Source organism: Phacochoerus africanus, chromosome 4 (assembly GCF_016906955.1).
Source record: "Phacochoerus africanus isolate WHEZ1 chromosome 4, ROS_Pafr_v1, whole genome shotgun sequence".
Lineage (NCBI taxonomy): Eukaryota > Metazoa > Chordata > Mammalia > Artiodactyla > Suidae > Phacochoerus > Phacochoerus africanus.
In genome coordinates, this window is record NC_062547.1 from 76,684,261 (window position 1) to 76,707,131 (window position 22,871).

The following is a 22,871-nucleotide window of genomic DNA, read 5'->3' on the forward strand; positions in this document are numbered from 1 at the left end:
TCCCCCGCCCCCTCCCTCCCGCCCCGCCCCGCCCGGCGCCGCACCGACAAGATGGCGGCGGGTGGGAGCGGCGGGCGCGCGTCGTGCCCGCCGGGGGTCGGCCCGGGAGCGGGGGGCGGCCCGGGGCCCAGCGCCAACGCCGCCCCGGCTCCCGGCAACGCGGCGGCCGCCGCCGCCGCCGCTCCGGCCCCCGCCGCCCCCGGGCCGCCGCCGCCGGTGTCGGGGCCGGGCGCGCAGGCCGCGGCGGGCGGGGAGCGGGCGGCCGAGGAGCCGGGGGCGGCCGCGCTGCTGCGCGAGCCCGTCTACAACTGGCAGGCCACCAAGCCCACGGTGAAGGAGCGCTTCGCCTTCCTCTTCAACAACGAGGTGCTCTGCGACGTGCACTTCCTGGTGGGCAAGGGGCTCGGCGCGCAGCGCATCCCGGCGCACAGGTGGGCCGCCGTCCCGAACCCTCCGCCCCCGCCCCTGCCATCCCGAACCCCGCTACTCCTGGGATCCACCAACCCCCTGGACCTACCGTTCCCGAACCCCGCCACCCCTGGGACCTACCCCCGGCCCCCAACCCCGCCATCCCCAGGACCCATCTTCCCTGGATCGGGGACCCGCCATTCGCGGAACCCTGCTGGCTCAGGGACTTGCCCTGCCCGGACATCCAGTGTCTCTAGGACCCTTTCGTCCCCAGTACCCATCATCCTCAGGCCCCATCCTTCCTCGGCCCTGCCAGGCGCCCATCCACCCCGTATTTCCAGATACTAGCCATATTCTGGTCCTGAGACCCTCTGCCTTTTCATTCTCATCAGTGACTCCTGGCTCTGCGACCCCTGACCCCACCACCTTGGCCAGGATCTCCCAGACCCAGGGACCTTTTCCACCCCTGGCGTTCCTGGGACCTTTCAACCCCTGCCAGGCTCTCCAGGCCCTGCTGTCCCAGCTTGGCCAGCCTGAGGACCCCAGACACAGCCACCTCCCTCCACTTCCTCCATCATGACCTCGTCCTCCTGACTGCCCCATCCTTTTTGGGGCTGAAACCCCCAGAGCCTCATCAGACCTCCAGCTCATGAACCCAGGACCCCCAGACTCCTGAGCCACAGAACCTGCAGTGACCCCCCATCTCGGTGCTGCCCTCAGCTCCCTGACCCCTTACCCTCAAGGCCTCTTCTCCAGAGGCGGGAGTTCTGGGTCCAGGCCCCATCCCTCTGCCAGTCTCTAGGATGCGGCCCCCAGGCCCTTAGGTGGGGTGGGGCTGATGTCCGACACTGCCCTGCCCACTGCTGGTTCCTCTGGCCCTGCTCTCTGGGTAGCGGGGAGGCGCTGAGGGGGTTCTGTTAGGGGAGGGGTTAGGGGGATTCTCCTCATTCTGCTTGGAGTGTCCCCCAGCCTGCTGTGAGGGTCCTCTCTACCTTTCTGATGTGTGGCTTTTATTTAGCCTGTGCCTCTGAAATCCTTCTTTCTGGTTTTTCTTGGTTATTAATGTACAACTGGGTCTAAATTCCTGTCCAAGGAAGGTTCCAGGCCCGTGGTTGGGTCCCCAGGACCATGTGTGTGTTGCAGCCCCCCCCCCCTCCACCGAAAACTCAGAGCTGGAGGTGGTGGATGTGCTGCCTTTGAGCTCCCAGCCTCCCTCGCACCGTTCCTACCCACATTCCTGCTCTGTGGGCATCCTCCATTGAAGGTGCTAGTTCTTTTTCTTTTTAGCTTTTCAGTGATTATTTCATGTGCATTGTTGAAATTTTACCTCCAGTGGTCAGTGGTCGGGTAGATGACTGCCCCATGAGTGACCCTGGCCCCTGGTGAGCCTCAGTTTCCCCCCGTGACTGGGGACTGAGCCCTGGGACCCCTCCTTCCCGGGACCACTGGGAGGATGGACCCTGTGCTGATCACAGTGACCCAGGGCTCGTCCTCTGTATGGGCTGGCTTAAAATACAGGGGGGTCATGACCCAGAGTCTAAAATGAACACCCCAGAACCTCACTGATGGAACAGAGGTGGAGAGAGGACAAGCTTCCTTCTGGAGAGTTCCTCTGGACCTCATTCCCACCTCCAATCCTGGGTGGGCCCAATCTGGGGGCTTGCTTGTAAAGAGAAGACTAGAACCCAACCTGGAGGAAATTGGGCAGATGCCATCTTTGCCAGATGGTCAAGGTCAACTTCACAGTGATATCCTGGGGGTGACAGGCCCCCCCCTCAGCAGAAATTGATGAGAAGGGCATGTCACCTTAGCGTGTTTTTTCCCAAACCTGTAACCCCAGTGTCTTGGGTTGAATGGTGCCTCCTCCCCAAAATGTGTGCCCACGTCCTGACACCCAGAACCTGTGAGTGGGAGCTGATTTGGAAAAAGGGTCTTTGCAGGTGTGATTAAGAGTTGCAAGAGATCATTCTGGATTATCTGAATGGGTCCTAAATCCAACGTCGAGTGTCCTTAGAGGGACACTCTGAGGAGAGATGGAGGGAAGACAGTCACATGACAGTGGAGCCAGAGGCTGCAGGGACACAGCCACAAGCCCAGGGTGCCTAGGGGCCACCAGAAACTGGAAGAGGCAGGAAGGATCCTCCCCTGGAGCCCGGGGTGGGGAGCTCCGCCCTGTGACACTCTGATAAACCTGATCTTGGACATGTGGCCTCAGGAACGTGAGAGAATAAATTTTTCTTGTTTCAAGTCACCCAATTTGCAGTAATTTGTTAGAACAGCCCCAGGAAACCAGTACAGCTAGTCCTCTCAGAAAATACCAGATAAACCCAGCTTGGGGACATCCTGCAGAACTCAGGCCAGTCCTCAAGATGGTCCTGGGAGGGGCCCGAGGACACAGCTAAACACTGCTTTCCTGAAAGAATGAACGGCCTGGGGCAGAAAGGAGGAAAGGCGGACCTAGTAACTGGGGAACAAGGCCTGAGGTCCCTCATACCTGGCAGAGCGGGGAGGGGCTTGTGCTGACTTCCTGGAAGGGTGTGGGGTCCAGACCCACCGTCTCCCAGGACCCTGGATTGGGGTGGTCTTGGGCTGGGGTCAGGGGGGCTGTGAACTCTGCATGGTGCACGGTGACCAGTGACCTGGGCACGGGAGACAGGAGGGCTGGAGTCGGCCTGGCTTGTGTGACTTCAAAGGGCCTGGGCCGAACACACTCAGGCCTCAATCAGACCACCGCCCATTCTGCTTAGCTTTGCAGCTCCCACCTCCTTGCCCTACACTCTTTTCCCTTCTAACTTTCCCTGGCTGTCGTTGGCTTTATGTATGACTGTGTGGCTATGAGCAGGGCTTTGCCTCCCCGTCCTGCATTTCATGTGCCCAGGAGAAAGCCTGGCATCTACACTTGAGGGGCTCCCTCTGAGGAAATGCCAGATATCTGTAGGGTAACACTGTGTAAGTCAGACAGCTCCACAACATTAATATCTAAAATACCTTTCTTCTTCTATCACGGGAAACCTAGCGGCACAGAGAAGCCCAGGAAGTGGAGCAGCGTGTGTCTGGGGTCCCTATCTTTCTTTGATCTATTTGTGTGTGCTGCACCCAATGACACCGTTTTGATGACTGTGACTTTATGGCGGGGTTTTGAGGATTGCTGAGGCTGTTCCAGTTTTATTCCTTATCAAGACTTTTTCAGCTGGTCTCACACACTTCACTCTTCTACATTCAATCACCCATCCCTCCCTCCCTCTCTCCCTCCCTCTATCCTCATTGAAAAACGGTGCTGACAGAAAGCATCGTTTTCCCTGTGAAACTTCCCTTCTAGTGCAGCACTGGCAAGTTTATCTACTGAGCCAGCTAGTAAATAGTCTCAGCAGGCCACATGGTCTCTGTCCCAACTGCTTAATTCTGCAGCACAAATGCTCTAACCCAGAAATGAATGGGTGTGGCTGTGTGCCAGTAAAACTTTATTTACAAAAACAAATGGTGGGCCAGATTTGGTCTGAGGGCTGTAGCTGACCACCCCCTGGCTCAGTGGTTCCTTATGATCTTTTTTTTTTTTTTTTTTGTCTTTTTGCTATTTCTTGGGCTGCTCCCTCGGCATAAGGAGGTTCCCAGGCTAGGGGTCGAATCGGAGCCACAGCCGCCGGCCTATGCCAGAGCCACAGCAACGCGGGATCCGAGCCGAGTCTGCAACCTATACCACAGCTCACGGCAACGCCAGATCGTTAACCCACTGAGCAAGGGCAGGGCCACAGCAATGCGGGATCCGAGCCGCGTCTGCAGCCTACGCCACAGCTCACGGCAACGCCGGATCCTTAACCCACTGAGCAAGGGCAGGGATCGAAGCTGCAACCTCATGGTTCCTAGTCGGCTTTGTTAACCACTGCGCCACGACGGGAACTCCTCCTTATGATCTTTAGAATCAACTTGTCAAGTGCTAAAAGGGTTTACTGGAAGGACTGGTCTTCCCAAAGATACCTGGTTGGGAGAGCTGACAGTTTAGAATACAAAGTATATGTGGGAACATGTCTCTCCATTTATCCAGGGCACTTTGGGGTGTCCTTTAGAAAATTTTGTAGTTTGTTCAAATAGCTCTTGCATGTTTATTGTTTTTGCTTCAATTTTTACCCCCCTCAGTAGTGAATGTTTTCTTTTTTCTTTCTTTCTTTTTTTTTTTTTTTTGGTCTTTGGTTGTTGTTGCTGCTATTTCTTGGGCCGCTCCCGAGGCATATGGAGGTTCCCAGGCTAGGGGTTGAATCGGAGCTGTAGCCACCGGCCTACGCCAGAGCCACAGCAACACGGGATCCGAGCCGAGTCTGCAACCTACACCACAGCTCACGGCAACGCCAGATCGTTAACCCACTGAGCAAGGGCAGGGACCGAACCCGCAACCTCATGGTTCCTAGTCGGATTCGTTAACCACTGCGCCACGACGGGAACTCCGTCTTTCTTTTTTTTTTTTTTTTTTTTTTTTTTTTTTTAGGTCTACACCCTTGACATATGGAAGTTCCCAGGCTGTGGGTCAAATCAGAGCTGTAGCTGCCAGCCTACGCCACAGCCATAGGAACACCAGATCCCAGCCGCATCTGAGACCTACACTACAGCTCACTGCATTGCTGGATTCTTAATCCACTGAGCGAGACCAGGGATCAAACCTGAATCCTCAGGGATGCCCACTGGATTCATTACTGCTGAGCCAAGAGGGGAACTCCAGTGGTGAATAATTTCTGCATCATTTTTTCTGGCTGGTTCTTTCTATTTTTTTTATTATTATTATTACTATTTTTTTTTTGTCTTTTTATGGAGTTTCCCAGGCTAGGGGTCAAATTGGAGCTGTAGCTGCCGGCCTACACCAGAGCCACAGCAACTCGGGATCCGAGCCGTGTCTGCAATCTACACCACAGCTAACAGCAACGCCAGATCGTCAACGCACTGAGCAAGGGCAGGAATCGAACCCACAACCTCATGGTTCCTAGTCGGATTCGTTAACCACTGCACCACGAAGGGAACTCCTGGCTGGTTCTTTCTAGATTTTTTTTTTTTTTTTTTTTGCTTATTTTTGTCTGATCTGAACAGTTTCTTGTTTTTGCTTTTTTTGTCTTTTTGGGGCCACACCTGTGGCATATGGAGGTTCCCAGGCTAGGGGCCGAACTGGCGCTGTAGCTGCTGGCCTATACCACAAACATAGCAATGCTAGATCTGAGCCTCATCTTCAACCTACACCACAGCTCACAGCAACGCTGGATCCTTAACCCACTGGGCAAGGCCAGGGATGGAACCCACATCCTCGTGGATGCTAGTCAGGTTCATTAACTACTGAGCCACAATGGGAACTCTGTGATCTGAACAATTTCTTTCTGAACGCTTCTTAGTGTTAATAATTGTTCCACTGATTCTGTGGTCTGGTGCTGTCCAGTAGACTTCTCTGTGATGATGGGAATGTTCTAGATCTGTGCTCTCCAGTGCTGGCCACTAATTACATGTGGCTCCCGAGCCCTTGAAATGTGGCTCTTGCAGCCAAGAGACTGAGTCTTTTGTATAACTTAATTTTGATTTAGATTTTTTTAATTTTTGATTTTTTGGCTGTGCCCACGACACATGAAAGTTCCTGAGCCACTGCAGTGACAACACCAGATCCTTAACCCACTGAGCCACCAGGGAATTCTAGTCTTAGGATTTTAAATGAGAGAATCACTCTGTGGGCAAGTAATTTCTCATTCCCGCTCATGTTTCCGCCTCGTTTTTTTTTTTGTTCTGACTGCATTTCTGACCACCAGGGCATTGCTGTGTAGCAGAGGTGTTTTCTGAAGTTAAATGTGATTGTTGATACTGGTTTCAACAAATCCCCTTTAATAGGTTAAGTTTCTTTCCATTCTGTGTTCACTGAGAGTTCCCATGGAGTGTGAGCGTGGGATGTTACCCAGCCCTTTGAATGGATTTTGGTTAGTTTGATCTGATGATTGGCCGTGGAGAAAATTATACATTTGGATAACAACCACCAGTGCCCAGTCTGGGAGCCACTTCTGTCACCCCAGAGGCCTCTCTCCCGACTTGCCCTCAGTCCCCACTCCCACCCCAGGCTCTAGGCAATCACTGATCTTCTGTCTGTGTCCCTGGTTTTGCTATTTTTAGAAATTTCATATTAATCCTAACCCTAATTCTAGTTAGAATATATAGGCTTTGGGAGTTCCCGTCGTGGCGCAGTGGTTAACGAATCCGACTAGGAACCATGAGGTTGCGGGTTCGGTCCCTGCCCTTGCTCAGTGCGTTGACGATCCGGTGTTGCCGTGAGCTGTGGTGTAGGTTGCAGACACGGCTCGGATCCTGCGTTGCTGTGGCTCTGGCGTAGGCCGGCAGCTACAGCTCTGATTCAACCCCTAGCCTGGGAACCTCCATATGCCTCGGGAGCGGCCCAAGAAATAGCAAAAAGACAAAAAAAAAAAAAGAATATATAGGCTTTGGTTCAGCTTCTTAGTGTTGTGTTTATTTGTTTTTCATGTTGTTTTGTTTGGCATATGTGTGGCAAGCAGAATTTCCCGGGCCAGGGATAGAATCTGCACCACAGCTGCAGTCCAAGCCATAGCAGTGATAATGCAGGATCCTTACCTGCTATGGTTAACCTGCTGGGCCACAAGGGAACTCCAGTGTCCTGTTTTTTAGTTCCAACCACACCATTGTATCAGCAGTTCATTTCTTTTTCTTTTTTTTTAATTTTCCCACTGTACAGCAAGGGGATCAAGTTATCCTTACATGTATACATTACAATTACATCTTTTCCCCCCACCCTTTGTTCTGTTGCAACATGAGTATCTAGACAAAGTTCTCAATGCTACTCAACAGGATCTCCTTGTAAATCTATTCTAAGTTGCGTCTGATAAGCCCAAGCTCCCGATCCCTCCCACTCCCTCCCGCTCCCATCAGGCAGCCACGAGTCTTCAAGTCCGTGATTTTCTTTTCTGAGATGTTCATTTGTGCTGGATATTAGAGTCCAGTTATAAGTGATATCATATGGTATTTGTCTTTGTCTTTCTGGCTCATTTCACTCAGTATGAGATTCTCTAGTTCCATCCATGTTGCTGCAAATGGCATTATGTCATTCTTTTTTTATGGCTGAGTAGTATTCCATTGTGTGTATATACCACATCTTCTGAATCCAGTCATCTGTTGATGGAAGCAGTTCGTTTTTTTTTTTTTTTGTCTTTTTGTCTTTTTTGTTGTTGTTGTTGCTATTTCTTGGGCCGCTCCCGCGGCATATGGAGGTTCCCAGGCTAGGGGTTGAATCGGAGCTGTAGCCACCGGCCTACACCAGAGCCACAGCAACGTGGGATCCGAGCCGCGTCTGCAACCTACACCACAGCTCATGGCAACGCTGGATCGTCAACGCACTGAGCAAGGGCAGGGACCGAACCCGCAACCTCATGGTTCCTAGTCGGATTCGTTAACCACTGCGCCATGACGGGAAATCCGAAGCAGTTCATTTCTTACTGCTTAAGTAGTTCTTGTTACCACTGAGTTCCACTGCATGGATGGCCCTGGCTTTGTCCATTCACCAGTCAGTGGGCATAGGTTATTTCCAGCCTTTCACTACAAGGAATTTCTAGATTTTCTAGATCCTAGAGACCGAGGTTTACCTTGCTGATTTTAGCTCTTCATGTAATGTGTATATACTGATTACCTCTAATTGCTCTGCTAGTGGTGTTCCTCATACTGCGATGGGAAGTCTTTGCAATTTGTTCCAATTAAGATCTTTTCTAGGAGTTCCCTTGTGGTGCAACAAAACGAATTCGACTAGTATCCATGAGGATGTGGGTTCAATCCCTGACCCCGCTCAGTGGGCCAGGGATCCAGCGTCGTGAACTGTGGTGTAGGTTGAAGACACGGCTCAGATCTGGTGTTGCTGTGGCTGTGGAGCAGGCTGGCAGCTGCAGCTCCGATTCAACCCCTGGCCTGGGAACCTCCATATGCCAAGGGTGCGGCCCTAAAAATCAAAAAAGAAAACAAAAACCCATCTTTTCTAACTTCCCTGTGTTCCTTCTCTGACCCATGGGTTTCTGAGACGTGTTGTTTCATGTTCCAGTGCTTGGGGCTTTCTCAGAGGGCTTTGTGTTGTTGAAGTAGCATTTAATTCCTCTGTCTAGAGCACATGCTTTGACGGCTGGCAGTGCCTCTGTGGATATTTGTTTGGCTTGGCACCTGGTCTGTCCTGGAGAATGTTCCATTGTGCTGAAGAACTCGCATTCTGCCCTCATTGGGCGCAGGGTTCTGTAAAGGTCGGCTGACGGTGTGGCTCCTGTATCCTTGCGGGTTCTGTCAGTGGCAGAGGACGAGGTGGCAACTCCACCGAGACGGTTGAATCATCTCTTTCTCCCTTTAACACTCAGTTTCTGCTTCGTGTGGCTTGGGACTTGGTTGTGAACATTGTCACCTGCTCCCACGCGCTGCCCCTCTGTCCGTCCACCACATTCCTCATCTTCGGTCTGTTTCGTCTGCTGTCAGTGCAGTCACTCCAGCTCTCTGGCAGTTCCTTCGGCAGGATATGTCTTTCCTCGTCTTTCTGCTTTGTTTTTCTTGGCCATGCAGCACCACAGCTGTAACCAGAGCCACGGCAGTGACAACGCCATATCCTTAACCCACTGAGCCACCAGGGAGCTCCCCCATCTTTCTGCTTCCATCCCCTTTGTGTGTCTGGATGTAAAATGTTGGTGTGTGTCCTCTATGCAGCATATCAGGAGCCCACGACGTCCATCGGACCCATCTCTGGTGACATGACGTGAGCCTTGGCCATGGGGTAGGTTTCGCCACTGGAATGTCACCGCCATGCCCTTGTAAACCACCCTTCCTGGTGATGCTTGGGACTGAACAGACATCCCGTTTCTACTCCTACTTTTCCCTGCTGGTGCAGATCCAGGGATGACGGCTCTTACTGGAAACAGTTATTTACTCTGGCATCTGCCACATGGTGATTTCCTATTTCTGTAACTCCTGCATTTGTTAACTGGAATTCTGAAAGGAAGAGCCCTCCGTTCCCTTTATTCATCCGTTTCTTCAGTATTGTATTTATTTTGTCATGGGCTCATGGATATTTATTTTACTTTATGGGTCATTGCCCTGTATAGACTTTATTGTTCTTGCTCGCATCATCCCAGATTTGGCCAGAGAAATCCCTTACAATTGGTTCTCATGTCCCTTCAACAGCTCCCCATCGTGTTGGGAGCATTTCTTTACATTCTGGCCCCATAAGACACTCCAAGCTCTTCGTGTCTTTCTCCTGCCCTAGCTGTGGAATCAGCCATTTCTCCAAGGATCTTTAGTTCCTTTTAGTGGGAAATGTATTTGTTTATTTTGTTACTATTATTTTTGGCTGCACCCATGGCATGTGGAAGTTCCTGGGCCAAGGATCAAACCCATGACATAGGAGCGACCCGAGCCACTGGAGTGACAGCACTAGGTCTTTAACCTGCTGTGCCACATTTGGAACTGCTTTTAAAAATAATGTTGATGGAGTTCCCATTGTGGCATAGTGGAGATGAATCCAACTAGTATCGATGAGGATGTGGGTTCCATCCCTGGCCTCACTCAGTGGGTTAAGGATCCGCTGTGGCTGTGGCTGTGGTGTAGGCCACAGCTACAGCTCCGATTCGACCCCTAGCCTGGGAACTTCCATATGCTGCACCTGCAGCCCTAAAAAGACAAAAAAAGCAAAAATTTTAAAAATTATGGTAAAATATGCATACCATAAAATTTACCGTCCTAACCATTTTTAGGTGCACCAGCCCAGTGGCATTAGGCACATTCACCTTGTCACACGACCATCCCCACCATCGTCTCCAGAACTTGCCCTTTTCTTTCCAAACTGAAACTCTGTCCCCCTGAAACACTGATTCCCCCTCCCCTCGCCCAGGCCCTGCCCCACCATCTACTGCCTGTTTCTGTGGATCTGACTCCTCTAGGAGTGGAATCACTGGCTTCTCTCACTGAGCATCCTGTCCTTAGTTTCATCCCCACTGGAGCAGGTGTCAGAATCTCCTTTTAACCTAATCTTCCTTGTATGGAGGGACCACGTTTTATTCATCCATCATCTGTCGAGGGATACTGGGTTGCTTCCACCTTTGTTCTGAGTCGTGCTGCTGTGAACACTCGAGCACAGGTTCCATTTGGATGTGTGCTCATCTCTCTGGGCACCTACTCCGGGGGAGCACTGCTGGGTCAGAGGACAACTGCATGTTGAACCCTCTGGGGGACCACTGGCCTGTTGAGCATGGCCGCTGCGCAGCTTGCCTTCCTACCCGCCCTGCACCAAGCTCTGATTTCTCCACATCGTTGGCAACTGTTGTCATTGTCTGTAGTTTTCAGGCTGGTGGTCCTGGGGGTGAGGGAATGTCTCATTGTGGATTTGATTTGCCATGTTTATTGTCACTGTTTGAGGATGGGCAGAAGCCTGCAGGGGCAAGGAGGCCCCGAGGAAGCAGGCAAGCAGGCAGGCCGTGTGTGGAGGAGCCTTGGAGATAATCAGACCCTCTTGAGCTGCTGGCCTTGCCAGGCCTGGCATTGGCCATCGTGTCTGCTGACTGCGCTGAGGGTGCGTGAGGCTCTTGACCACAGGGCCTCCAGGGCTCTGCGCTAACACACCAGGCCTTGGTGGGCTGCCTCTTCTTTCCAGTGACTCAGTGGGAAAGGTTTCCTCACAGGAGATCAAGATGCTTTGTTAAGTCTAGAAAGGAAGGAGGATGGGAAGGCACTTTATTTATGGATCATGTGGGAGTGCAGTGCAGGGGACCTGGAGCCCAGCTGCAGGGTGAATGGGCAAGTGGCCTGAGGCTGCTGTGGGGCTGGCAGCTGCCATGCAGGAGCATCCTGGGGTGCCTGATGAGCAGAGTGGACCTGCAGTTTCCCTCTTTCAATCCTGGAATCCAATCCACAGGTCCAGGATCCAGGGGTAGGGGGTGGGGCTGCGTTCCCTTCGGAGGCTCCAGGGGAGCGTCCTTCCTGCCTCCTGGGGGTTCTGGCCTTTTCCTTCCTGTCTCTGCCTCTGTCATCATATGTCTGTGGCCAAATTTCCCTCTTCTCATAAGGGCCCAGCCTGGGTTAGTGTGGTCTCCAACTTTTTTTTTTTTTTTTTTTTGGCTGCATGGGAAATTTCCCAGGCCAGGGATTGAACTGCACCACAGCAGTGACCTGAGCCACAGTAGTGACAATGCCAGGTCCTTAACCCTCTGAGCCTCCAGGGAACTCCTTAGGGTGGTCTTGTCTTAACTAATGACATCTGCAAAGACCCAATTTCCAAACGGGGTCCCATTCTATTTTGGGTGGATGTGACTTTGGTGGTCACTGTTCACCCACCTACACTCGGTTGCACACCTGGGCCTCATTTCTGGTCTGGGCCTTGGTGCTGTCGAGCCCTTGGCCGGATTGGGGACCAGATGAGGGCCTGGCATGGCGGTGGGCATACACCCATGATGGAGGAGTAGGGGGCAGCTGGAGCCCCCCCTTGTGGAAAGTCAGGGGCTGCCTAGCATGGGGTTCACTGGGCGCTATGGGAAGGTCGCCCCAGGCACAGGGCAGAGGCTGGGACATGGGCTGTGTCTGCTGATTCTGGAGGTTTCTGAGTAGGAGTGGCTGTTTGCAGCCCTACATGCATCACAATGGGGACCCTGGGAGAGGGTGTAGCACAGGGGGCCTTGCAGACCCAGAGGACAGGAGCTCTGCAGGGGACAGGCTTTGAGCCGGGCTCCCAGGCTGTCTCTGCCTCCCTGGGGGGAAGCAGTCATGGGGTGGGCCCTGGGGGCCATGGCTTCACAACACAGAGGCAGCAGTTACAGGCCTGCCATGGCCACTCACTAATGCTCCCTTGGCCTCAGTTGGTTTGAGTGTCCCTGCCAGGCCTCCCCTGACCTTGGCTTCCTCGTGGCTTGTGTTCTCCCCCCCTCCTCCCCCAGTCGGGCTGCCTCCCTGCAACAAGGCCAGGGTCCCAGTGCCCACAGTCTGGGCACTGAAATGGTACGTGCAGAGGGAGGGAGGGAATGAATGAATGAGTGAGTGAGATGGGGGAGCAGCCAGAGGGCCCTGAGCCATTTAACCACTGGGGAAATGGCTTCACCTCTCTGGCCTCTGTTCTGTTGAGCCCTCTGAACTGCCTGCTCCTCAGTGCCAGCCTCCTGGATGAGCCACAGTGATGCTCTGGGCAGGTGATGCTGCTGCAGGTGTTGGCAGGGGAGTCCCTGCTGCAGGGACCGTCACCATACACTCAGGGGCCAGGGGGGCCATTCAGAAGGTAACTGGGTCTTCTCTGATAATGGCAGGTTTGTGCTGGCCGTGGGCAGTGCTGTCTTTGATGCCATGTTCAATGGGGGAATGGCCACCACGTCCACTGAGATCGAATTGCCCGACGTGGAGCCGGCTGCCTTCCTAGCGCTGCTCAAGTAAGACTTTCCAGCTCCTTCCTACCGTGGGGGGCGGGGGTGGGAAACACACCTGATGTTTAAAAAACATAGACCCCCTGGTGACAGCCCCCTGGAAGTTTCCCCCATGAGGGGTGGGCTCTGGTGGCCCCTACCACATTTTTCTTTTTTTTTTTTTTGTCTTTTGTCCTTTTAGGCCCACACCCATGGCATATGGAGGGTCCCAGGCTAGGGGTCTAATTGGAGCTGTTGCGACCAGCCTACACCACAGCCCATGGCAACGCCGGATCCTTAACCCACTGAGCAAGGCCAGGGATCAAACCCACAACCTCATGGTTCCTAGTCGGATTCGCTTCCACTGTAACATGACAGGAACTCCCACATTTTCATTTTTCTATTTTTCGTATCAAGACATAGTTCACGTACCATAAAAATTACCCTTTTAGTACATTCAGAGTTATGCAGCCATCACCTGTAATTCCAAAACATTCCATCACCCCAGGCTCCCAGACCCTGACAATCAGGAACCCACCCTCTCTCTATATGGATGTGCCTGTTCTGGACATTTCCCATCCATGGCGTCACACACTGTGTGTCCTTCTGTCTGTTTCTCTCAGCATCATTGTCTCCAGGTCCATCTATGCTGTAGCATTTTTGAATCCCTCATTAGATTTTTTTTGTCCATGCTGCAGCATGCAGAAGTTCCCAGCCCGGGGACTGAACCATGCCACAGCAGTGACAACACCGGATCCTTCATCCATTGAGCCACCAGGGAATTCCAACAGAGGTTTTCTGGTGTTTTGTTTTTTTGTGCGTGTCTTTTTAGGGCCTCACCTGTGGCATATGGAAGTTCCCAGGCTAGGGATCAAATTGGAGCTACAGCTGCTGGACTACACCACAGCCACAGCAACGCTGGATCCTTAACCCACTGAACAAGGCCAGGGATTGAACCTGCTTCCTCCTGGATGCTAGTCAGATTCATTACCTCTGAGCCATGGTGGGAACTCCCCAACAGAGTTTTTGAATAGCCTAACATAAGAATTAAAAATTCCACCTATATTTTCTTTGAGTTTTCAAATGTTTTCTCAAGGACTTTAAAGCAAAGATAGGGAATGCCTGGGGTGAGGCTTCTGCACACAGGTTGCGGGACATGGTGGAGGCTGGTCCTCCTCTTTCCAGAAATGCTGGCTGGAAATGGTCTGGGTAACTTGAAACAACTTTTCAAAGGTAGAGTTTATTTTTTTCCCTTCTGATGATCAAAATGGCATTGGTTCACAGAGAGAAAGGGAAGAAAGGAAAGGGCAATGGAGCGAGCCTGTCTCTGCTCTCCAAGACCACCATGGGGGGCCTTGGCTGGCTGCCTTCATTCCTGTCCTTTCCTGTTTATACCACGTGCTCGAAGCCCCCCCACCCCCGCCCCCGGTGTCATCACCTCCTTCGCTCCTCTGGTGTCCAGAGTTCACCATCAGGTGTAGGTTGGTTCCCATCAACTCCACCTAATGTTGTTGACTCCTGGGAGCTAATCACACACAGCACTTTCTGGAGTAATCTCGTTCCTCTGTCTTACCAGACAGTTTTTTCAGACCAGAGGCCACAGACTGCCTGGGGACGGCAGGGGCTCTGTCTCCACTGCTCCTTGCTGTCACTGCAAAGGCAACCAAAGCAGCCTCGAATGATTGGTACACTTGGACAGAGCTGTGTGCCAAGAAAACTTTATTTACGAAACATGTGGCAGAACCATAGCAAGGGGTTACTTCACTCCCACAAGGATAGCTATTATTAAAAACAAACCAGGGAGCTCCCTTTGCAGCTCAGTGGAAATTAATCTGACTAGCATCCTTGAGGACGTGGGTTCGATCCCTGGCCTCACTCAGTAGGTTAAGAATCCGGCATTGCTGTGAAATGTGGTATAGGTCACAGATGTGGCTCAGATCCTGTGTTGCTGTGGCTGTAGTGTTGGCTGGCAGTGTAGCTCCGATTGGACCCATAGCCTGGGAACTTCCATGTGCAATGGGTGTGGCCCTTAAAAGACCAAAAAAAAAAAAACCAACCCACAAATAAACAAAAAAACTCCCAAACAAACCAGGAGTTCCCAGATGGCTCAGTGGGTTAAGGATCCAACACTGTCACTGCTGTGGCTCAGGTCACTGCTGTGGCCTAGAGTTTAGTTCCTGGCCCCAGGGAACTTCTGTATGCTGCAGGTTAGGCCAAAAAAAAAAAAAAAACGGAAAAAACATCCAGAACTTTCCACTGTGTCACAGTGAGTTAAGGATCCAGCATTGTCACAGCTGTGGCTTGGATTTGATCCCTGACCTGGAACATCCCTATGCTGCTGCTAGCGGCCCTAGAAAAAGCAAAAAAAGACAAAAAAAAAGGGAAGAGATTCTGACACCTGCTTTAACATGGATGAAACTTGGGGACGTGATGCTCAGTGAGATAAGCCAGGCGCGAAAGGACAGTTACTATCTGATTCCCTGCGTGTGAGCTCCCTGAAGAGTCAGATCCACAGAGACAGGAACTAGATGGGGGGCCCTGGGGCTGGGGGAGGGGAGGGGGAGTCAGTGTTTCATGGGGAAGATGAAAAAGTTCTGGAGACTGGTGGTTGCAAAATAGTGTGAATGTACTTAATGCTGAGCACTTTAATAAAATGGTTAAAATGGGGAGGTTCCCACATGGCACAGTGGGTTAAGGATGGGATGTTGCTGCAGCTGCGGCACAGGTTGCAACTGTGGCATGGGTTTTTGATCCCTGGCCCTGGGAACTTCCTCATGCCATGAGTGTGGGCACACACACACCAAAAAAAAAAAAAAAAGCAAATTTAAAATATTTATTTATTTATTTATTTGCTTTATAGGGCCACACAAGCAGCCTATGGAAGTTCCCAGGCTGGGGTTGAATTGTAGCCACCAGCCTATGCCACAGCCACAGTCACAGCAACACAGGATCCGAGCTGTGTTTACAACCTCTACCACAGCTCATGGCAATGCCAGATCCTTAACCCACTGGGAGGGGCCAGAGATGGAACCCACATCTCATGGATACTAGTTGGGTTTGTTACCACTGAGCCACAATGGGAACTCCCAGAAAATTTTATGTTATGTGTTACCGTAATTATTTATTTATTTATTTTTGGGTCTTTTCTAGGGCCGCACCTGCGGCATATGGAGGTTCCCAGGCTAGGGGTCCAATTGGAGCTATAGCCACTGGCCTACACCAGAGCCATAGCAATGCCAGATCCGAGCCATGTCTGTGACCTACACCACAGCTCACGGCAATGCTGGATCCTTAACCCACTGAGCAAGGCCAGGGATCGAACCTGCAACCTCATAGTTCCTAGTCGGGTTCTCTTAACTACTGCGCCACAACAGGAACTCCTATTTTACCATAATTTTAAAACAGTATAGAAATGTAAAAGTCACATCTGCTTAAAAAAAAAAAAAAAAAGAGTTCCGACCATGGCTCAGCAGAAACAAATCTGTGAATCTGACTGGTATCCATGAGGACACAGGTTTGATCCCTGGCCTCACTCAGTGGGTTGAGGATCCGGCGTTGCTGTGAGCTGCTGTGTAGGTTGCAGAGGCTGTGGTGTAGGCTGGCAGCTACAGCTCCAATTTGACTCCTAGCCTCCATATGCTGTGGGTAAGGCCCTAAAAAGACCCCCCCCCCAAAAAAAAAAATCAAAACCAAAAACAAATGACTGGTTGCAGTTAGCCAAGCTCTGCCTTAGCCTAAGCTTGGTAGGACCTGGAGTTGAAGGCTGTTAGCCCATCTCATCTCCATCTCCGTGTCTCTCCCTGTCCTCTCTCTCCATCTCTCTCTATCTCTGGGGTTTTGATAACCACGGCTGCTCCTGAAAGAGTGGACACTGTCTCTTTGCACGTGCCCTGGCCTGTCCCTTTCCAGGGTTCCCCCTCAGCACTGCTGACACTGGTGGTCATTCTTTGTCCCTGACCCTGAGGGACACCAGCCGTTGTTGTGTGGTTTTCCTGTGCATTCTCAAGGGGCTGAATCCCAGAAGAGCGGGCACCTTCCAGGAATTCACCCTTTGGGCTCCTCCTGGTTGGGCTCCTCTGTCCCGCCCCGCATGTCCATGTGTCCATGGTGCCCGTGCACGGACACTCAAGCTGTTCGAGTGGTTCCTGCTGCTGTGCACCCAGGCAATCACTTCTGGGCACGTGGAGGAGTGACCTGGCACCCAGGGCCGCCTCCGAGGTGCTCCCACCTTGAGGGGCACCAGGAGTCTTGATTTCTCCATGTCTGCACCGTTTTCCTGGTGACTTTGTAATCGACCCAACTAAAGACACCATGCAGAGTTGGGCAAAGGCGGGTGGTCACCGCGTCCACCAGTGTCTGCACCTCACAGCTGGGTCAAGCAAAGACTCTCCCTGTCCTGGGGCAAATACCCTGCTGCCCACAGAGGAGCCGGACAGATCCCTGCCTGCTGTGTAGACATGTTTCCTGCTGTTGGCAGGTGGGCGGTTTAGCTCTGCTCCTTTTCTCGGGTAATGGCCTTTGCCGGGTCAGATCCACAGGTCAGAAGGCCACGGATGCTGATTCTGGATGGTTCCTCAGGGGGTGGGGGCTGGGGGGCTGTGCTCACGCTTGTGTCCACCCCCAGGTTTCTGTACTCGGATGAGGTGCAGATCGGGCCCGAGACGGTCATGACCACGCTGTACACCGCCAAGAAGTACGCGGTGCCAGCACTCGAGGCCCACTGCGTGGAGTTCCTGAAGAAGAATCTGAGGGCTGACAATGCGTTCATGCTGCTCACGCAGGTGCTGGGCTGGGGCAGGCGCCAGGGCTGGGGAGGATGCGCGGCTAGGGTGGGCTGAGGGCACAGGGAGGGGCAGGGGAGGACCAGTGGGGGGATTGCTGAGTTTTAGGTGCCCCTTAAGTCTTGCGCCAAGGTGAGAGTCTCCCTCACCTTGCCCCCTGGCGGCACCTCAGTGAGTTCTAGGGGTTTCCCAGGTCGCCTTTCATGTAAGGCAGCTTGTTGGCAGAATAGCCCATGCCATTCAGTCAGCCAAGTTTACCGCTTGCACTTTGGTGCCCTTGTGCAGGAACCAGGTGTGAGGAGAAAGGTGTTCGTTAGAGGGCCCCCTTTGGGGCTATTTGGTCCTGCTGGCTGCGGTGGGGCTGGTACCACTTTGGGGACTAGGAGGTGGCAGGGACAGGGCGGCAACTAGGTGTCATCATGGTACCACAGACCCCTCGCAGAGGTGACATCTGGGCCTTGGCCCAGACTGCTGAGCCACTCTCAGGGGCCAGAGCCTGGACAGCTGTGTGGGGGCCACTACCGGCCATTTGTTGAGAGTGGCAGCCCCCTGGGGGGTCCCAGCCCCCAGCCAGGCCCTAGGCAGAAGGGTGTGGGAGTCAAGCTGTCTAACAGCTTCCTGGACAGAAGGCACCAGAATCTTCTCCCTCCCTGGCCCCTGGCCCCCATGTGGTCAGAGGCACAGCACTGCCCTGTCCTGCACTCATTCTCAGCCCTCTCCTAGGGCTCCTGCCCCACCCAAGGCCCCTACTTGGGGACTGGGCCTAAACTGCCAGGTACCCCAGCTTTAGAGGTGCAGGCCCCAGGCAGTGGTCACTGACTCTTTGAACCTCAAGGAAGAAAATCCCCCTGGCCCCTCGGCAGATACCCTGGGGAAACCTTGGTTCCTGGAACTTGAAATCGTGACCACTCTGGAGCCAGGATGGGTCTGGGCTGGCTGTTGACATGCTCTCCCCCCACCAGGCGAGGCTCTTCGATGAGCCGCAGCTCGCCAGCCTGTGCCTGGAGAACATTGACAAGAACACGGCTGACGCCATCACAGCGGAGGGCTTTACTGACATTGACCTGGGTGAGGCCGCGGGGCTGGGGCAGGCTTGGGGGACACACTTGTCCAGTAGAGACCCCACCACCTCCCGCTGACAGCCCTTCCCTGCAGACACGCTGGTGGCCGTGCTGGAGCGGGACACCCTGGGCATCCGGGAGGTGCGTCTGTTCAATGCCGTGGTCCGCTGGTCCGAGGCTGAGTGTCAGCGGCAGCAGCTGCAGGTGACGCCTGAGAACAAGCGGAAGGTTCTGGGCAAGGCGCTGGCCCTCATCCGCTTCCCGCTGATGACCATCGAGGAGTTTGCTGCAGGTAACAGTCAAGAGGGCCAAGGGAACGCTCAGGAGGAGCCTGACCCCCAGGGACCATGCGTGTGACTCAGTCTGTGTCCCTTGGCCTTGCCCCAGTGGGTCTGGCGCTGGCCATGTCCACCCAAGAGCCCCATGACAGCTTCTCTGTGCTGATGACACACTTGCTGTGTTCTTGTAAGCCTGGACCAGGTTCGATACTGTGAAGCTGGGAGCGCCCACAGATTCCGACCCTCCATGTCTCAGTGTCCACCGCGTGTGCTTGAGTGCACCAGGCCCTGAGGGTCCCCATCTTGGCTCACAACCCAGGGGCTGGGCTCTGGCACCCACATACTTGCTGAGCCCTGTGAAGGGGTGGGAAGTGTCTGGGGTTACAGGGGGCTGCGGGGGCCACTGCTACAGGGGCTGGGGTTCAGGCCCAGGTGGGGGTATCCCTGACTGTCTCCCTCTCCGTGGGAGAGCTGTGTGGCAATGTTGGCCAACCTGGCATCCCTCCCCTTGGCTGGGCCTCCTCTTGGTATCAGTCTTCTGGATGGTGCCGACCGCAGGCCATACTGGCCTGGAATGCTGAAGGTTGCCAGCTTTAGCAAGCAACAGCAAACCAATGAATATTTGAGTGTGTCTCCCATACACCAGTTGGGGGTACTCACTGTACAGATTAACCCTCTTTGATTTGAAACAGACTTGACTGGGTGTGTGCACCCCCAAACTGCTCTCCTCACGGTCCCCAGCCCACCTGGCCACCAAAGCCCCCAGGGTCTCAGGTCATCTGGAAGCGCCATCCCCCCAGCCTGCAAGCACCTGGAATGTGTATCTAGTGAATGTGAGCTGGGTCCCTGCCCTGTCACTCTGGGGTGGTACCCATGGGGCTTCAGCTCTGTCATTTGTTGCAGAGAATGCTCTTTCTGCTTATTCTGTTCCACTTGAAAATCCAGGAAAGTAGAAATTTGGGAAAAACTCCCCCAAAGACCCCGCCGGCTAAGTGCGTCACGACTGAGGACTGATGTGTTTTTCTTTCTGCATTTTCTCTGCAGAGATTAAAAAAAAGATGGTTAAAGTCTATTCAGTTTTGCATCTTAATTGCTCATGTGATCTGTGGAAATCTCTTTTCCCTGTTGCTAAGATCTGTGTGCATGTGGGGCTGTGGGGCCATGGGCCCAGCTGTAGCCATCCTGCGGCGGAAATGAGCTCAAAGGTGGTGGGATAAGTGACTCTGGTAAAGTGAGGATGGTGCCGCCGAGGCCTGTGTTCAGTGCCCTGTCCTGGTACAGGTGACCGACCAGGTGGCTGACTGGGGTGCATGTAAGGCTCTAGCCCTGAGCGGCCCCAGAATCGCCTACCCTCCCTGGCCTGTGGCCTCCTTGTCAAGGTCTCATTGGTACATCTAGGCTACTGGCTTGGGGCCTGTCTTGGGGGCTGGCATCTCCCTGTCCCTGTAGGTGCCAGGGATGGGCGGCAATTGCTGGGTGGGCCAGCAGTGGTCACCTGGGGAGGTCCTGGTCGAGGCTGGGAGACCTGGGGCAGTAAGGGGGATTTTGCCCAATTAGCTGGCGGATTAGCATTGGCCCCATGTCTGCGCTGGACCCCTCCCCAAACAAGGGCAGAAGGGTTATCCACCCCACCAGGGCTGCTTGGACCCATGACGTTTTGCAGAAGATCTGGTGTCAGGTCTGAAAGATGCTGAGTCGTCAAGGTGCTGGATCCCCTGCTTCCCGGTGTCTTCTACACACTTGGGGCTTGCCCCAACCTTCCCAACCCACCCTCTGTGTCTACAGGGCCCGCGCAGTCGGGCATCCTCATGGACCGCGAGGTGGTCAGCCTCTTCCTGCACTTCACCGTCAACCCCAAGCCCCGCGTGGACTTCATTGATCGGCCACGCTGCTGCCTCCGCGGGAAGGAGTGCAGCATCAACCGCTTCCAGCAGGTGGAGAGCCGCTGGGGCTATAGTGGCACGAGCGACCGCATCAGGTGCGCAGGGGCAGGGATGTAGGGGTGGGGCTGGGACAGTGTAGGAGGGGAATGGAGTCCTGGGGGTGCAGTGCCAAGGCTGGGGACCTGGGCAGGCATCCCGGGGGTGGGGGCAGGGACTGCGTCTGAGGACAGGTCAGGTAGCTCAGCAGCTCCCTCCTCTGGCCGAGTCAGGTTCTCCGTCAACAAGCGCATCTTCGTGGTTGGCTTTGGACTTTATGGCTCCATCCACGGGCCCACGGATTACCAAGTCAACATCCAGGTACCCGCCCCTCCTCTTCTCCTGCAGATCCCGCCCTCCCCTCCGCTCCCTCCCTCCCAGTCAAGGCTCTGCTTCTATTTATTCCCACAAGGTGAGATTAATGTTCTGGAGACCCTGAGACCCAGGGCGGTCCCTCCCCTACCCCCAGCCTCCTTGGTCACAGGCTGGACCCTCCACCTGCGGGGCCTGGGGGTGTGGCTCTGCCCTCGGTTGTGACTCCGTGGGGTCATGCAGGTGGGCACCTGGGCAGGGCCACCCTGATGAGCAGTACCTGGCTTCTGCCCTCAGATCATCCACACTGACAGCAACACGGTTCTGGGCCAGAACGACACAGGCTTCAGCTGTGATGGCTCTGCCAGCACCTTCCGGGTCATGTTTAAGGAGCCGGTGGAGGTTCTGCCCAACGTCAACTACACAGCATGTGCCACGCTCAAGGTGTGCCTGACCCTGCCCCCCACCCAGGACCCTGGCTCTTGGCTCCGATCCCAGGACCCCAGCCCCAAACCTGACCCTGATCCCCAACCAGAGCCCAAACCCTAACCTTCTTCTCTAGCCCCACCCCAGACTCTGATTCCTGACCCCTACCCAGGACCCTGACTGTCCATTGTACCCTCTAGTGGTTGAGGGGGAGGCTTCACTCTGTCACATGCAGCGCATCCTCCCTGACCCACTGGGCCCCACCCCCACAGGGCCCTGACTCCCACTACGGCACCAAGGGCCTACGCAAGGTGACCCACGAGTCGCCCACAACGGGGGCCAAGACGTGCTTCACCTTCTGCTATGCGGCCGGGAACAACAACGGCACGTCCGTGGAGGATGGTCAGATCCCCGAGGTCATCTTCTACACCTAGGCCGCCTGGCCCAGCACGTCCAAGGGGGGGGTGCCAGGCCCCTGACCACCCAGCACAAGTAGGCCGCCCAACCCCGCTGTGCCCGGCACCCCATGTGCCGTGTGCTCCCTGCCATGTTTCTGGGCACCGGCGAGCTGGCTGCCTGTTCTGACAAGCCCGGAGGTGGCGGGGTGGGCAGGTGGGTGGTGGGAGACAATCCCTCAGGACTCGAGGGGCAGGGCTGGCCTGACCTCACCCTGAGCCGAGGGTCTGCCTGCTGCCCCTGCAGCTCAGGGTTGCCAGACTGGCTGCCTGACCATAGGATTGGTGTAGGGTGTCGCCTCATGTTTGTTTCAGCTGCACATGGCAATGCATCTCGGATCCCCATTTCTCTGGTAGGAGACCACGTGCGGGGCCCCAGTACGTGGGTGGGATCTTGTGTTCCTTCTGGTCTGTTCACCGGGGACATTCAGGCCACCCTGACCCTCCCTAGGACACAGGCCTGAGCCCTTCTGAGGTCCTGCAGGCCAGCTTCCTGCCAGGCCCAGGCCCAGCCAGTGGGCCCCTGTGAAGGACCTTCCCTGTCCTGCCCCTCTGGACGCCCCTCCCAGCCCTACAGCCATGGACATGGGAAGCAGCCCTGTCCACCTGGGAGGGGCAATGCTGCGGGCCAGCCTTGGTGGCTGTGTCCTGGCTGGCCCACCTCCGGCCCCAGGTGGGCGCTCTGCTCAGAGGTGCTGGAGGGTGCAGCCCTTCCCCCACCCGCAGGTACTGCCCCTCCCACCCATGTTCCCATCTGGAGCCTGTGTCCTCCCCAAAGCCATGGAAGGTGTGTTGTCACACCGCTCTCCCAATTTTTTTTTTAAATAAAGGAAAGAAACATA

The 22,871-nt window shown here is 54.3% G+C and overlaps 1 protein-coding gene across 1 annotated transcript; it reads left to right on the forward strand.

Annotated features, from left to right (window-relative positions):
- The first annotated feature begins 15 nt into the window (after nucleotides 1-15).
- On the forward strand, nucleotides 16-22,871 carry BTBD2 (BTB domain containing 2). The gene is made up of 9 exons (XM_047777657.1): nucleotides 16-431; nucleotides 12,705-12,824; nucleotides 17,422-17,578; nucleotides 18,541-18,646; nucleotides 18,734-18,931; nucleotides 20,703-20,895; nucleotides 21,070-21,157; nucleotides 21,446-21,592; nucleotides 21,847-22,871. The coding sequence occupies exons 1-9, from the start codon at nucleotides 52-54 to the stop codon at nucleotides 22,006-22,008; spliced, it is 1,551 nt and encodes a 516-aa protein (XP_047633613.1). The 5' UTR covers nucleotides 16-51; the 3' UTR covers nucleotides 22,009-22,871.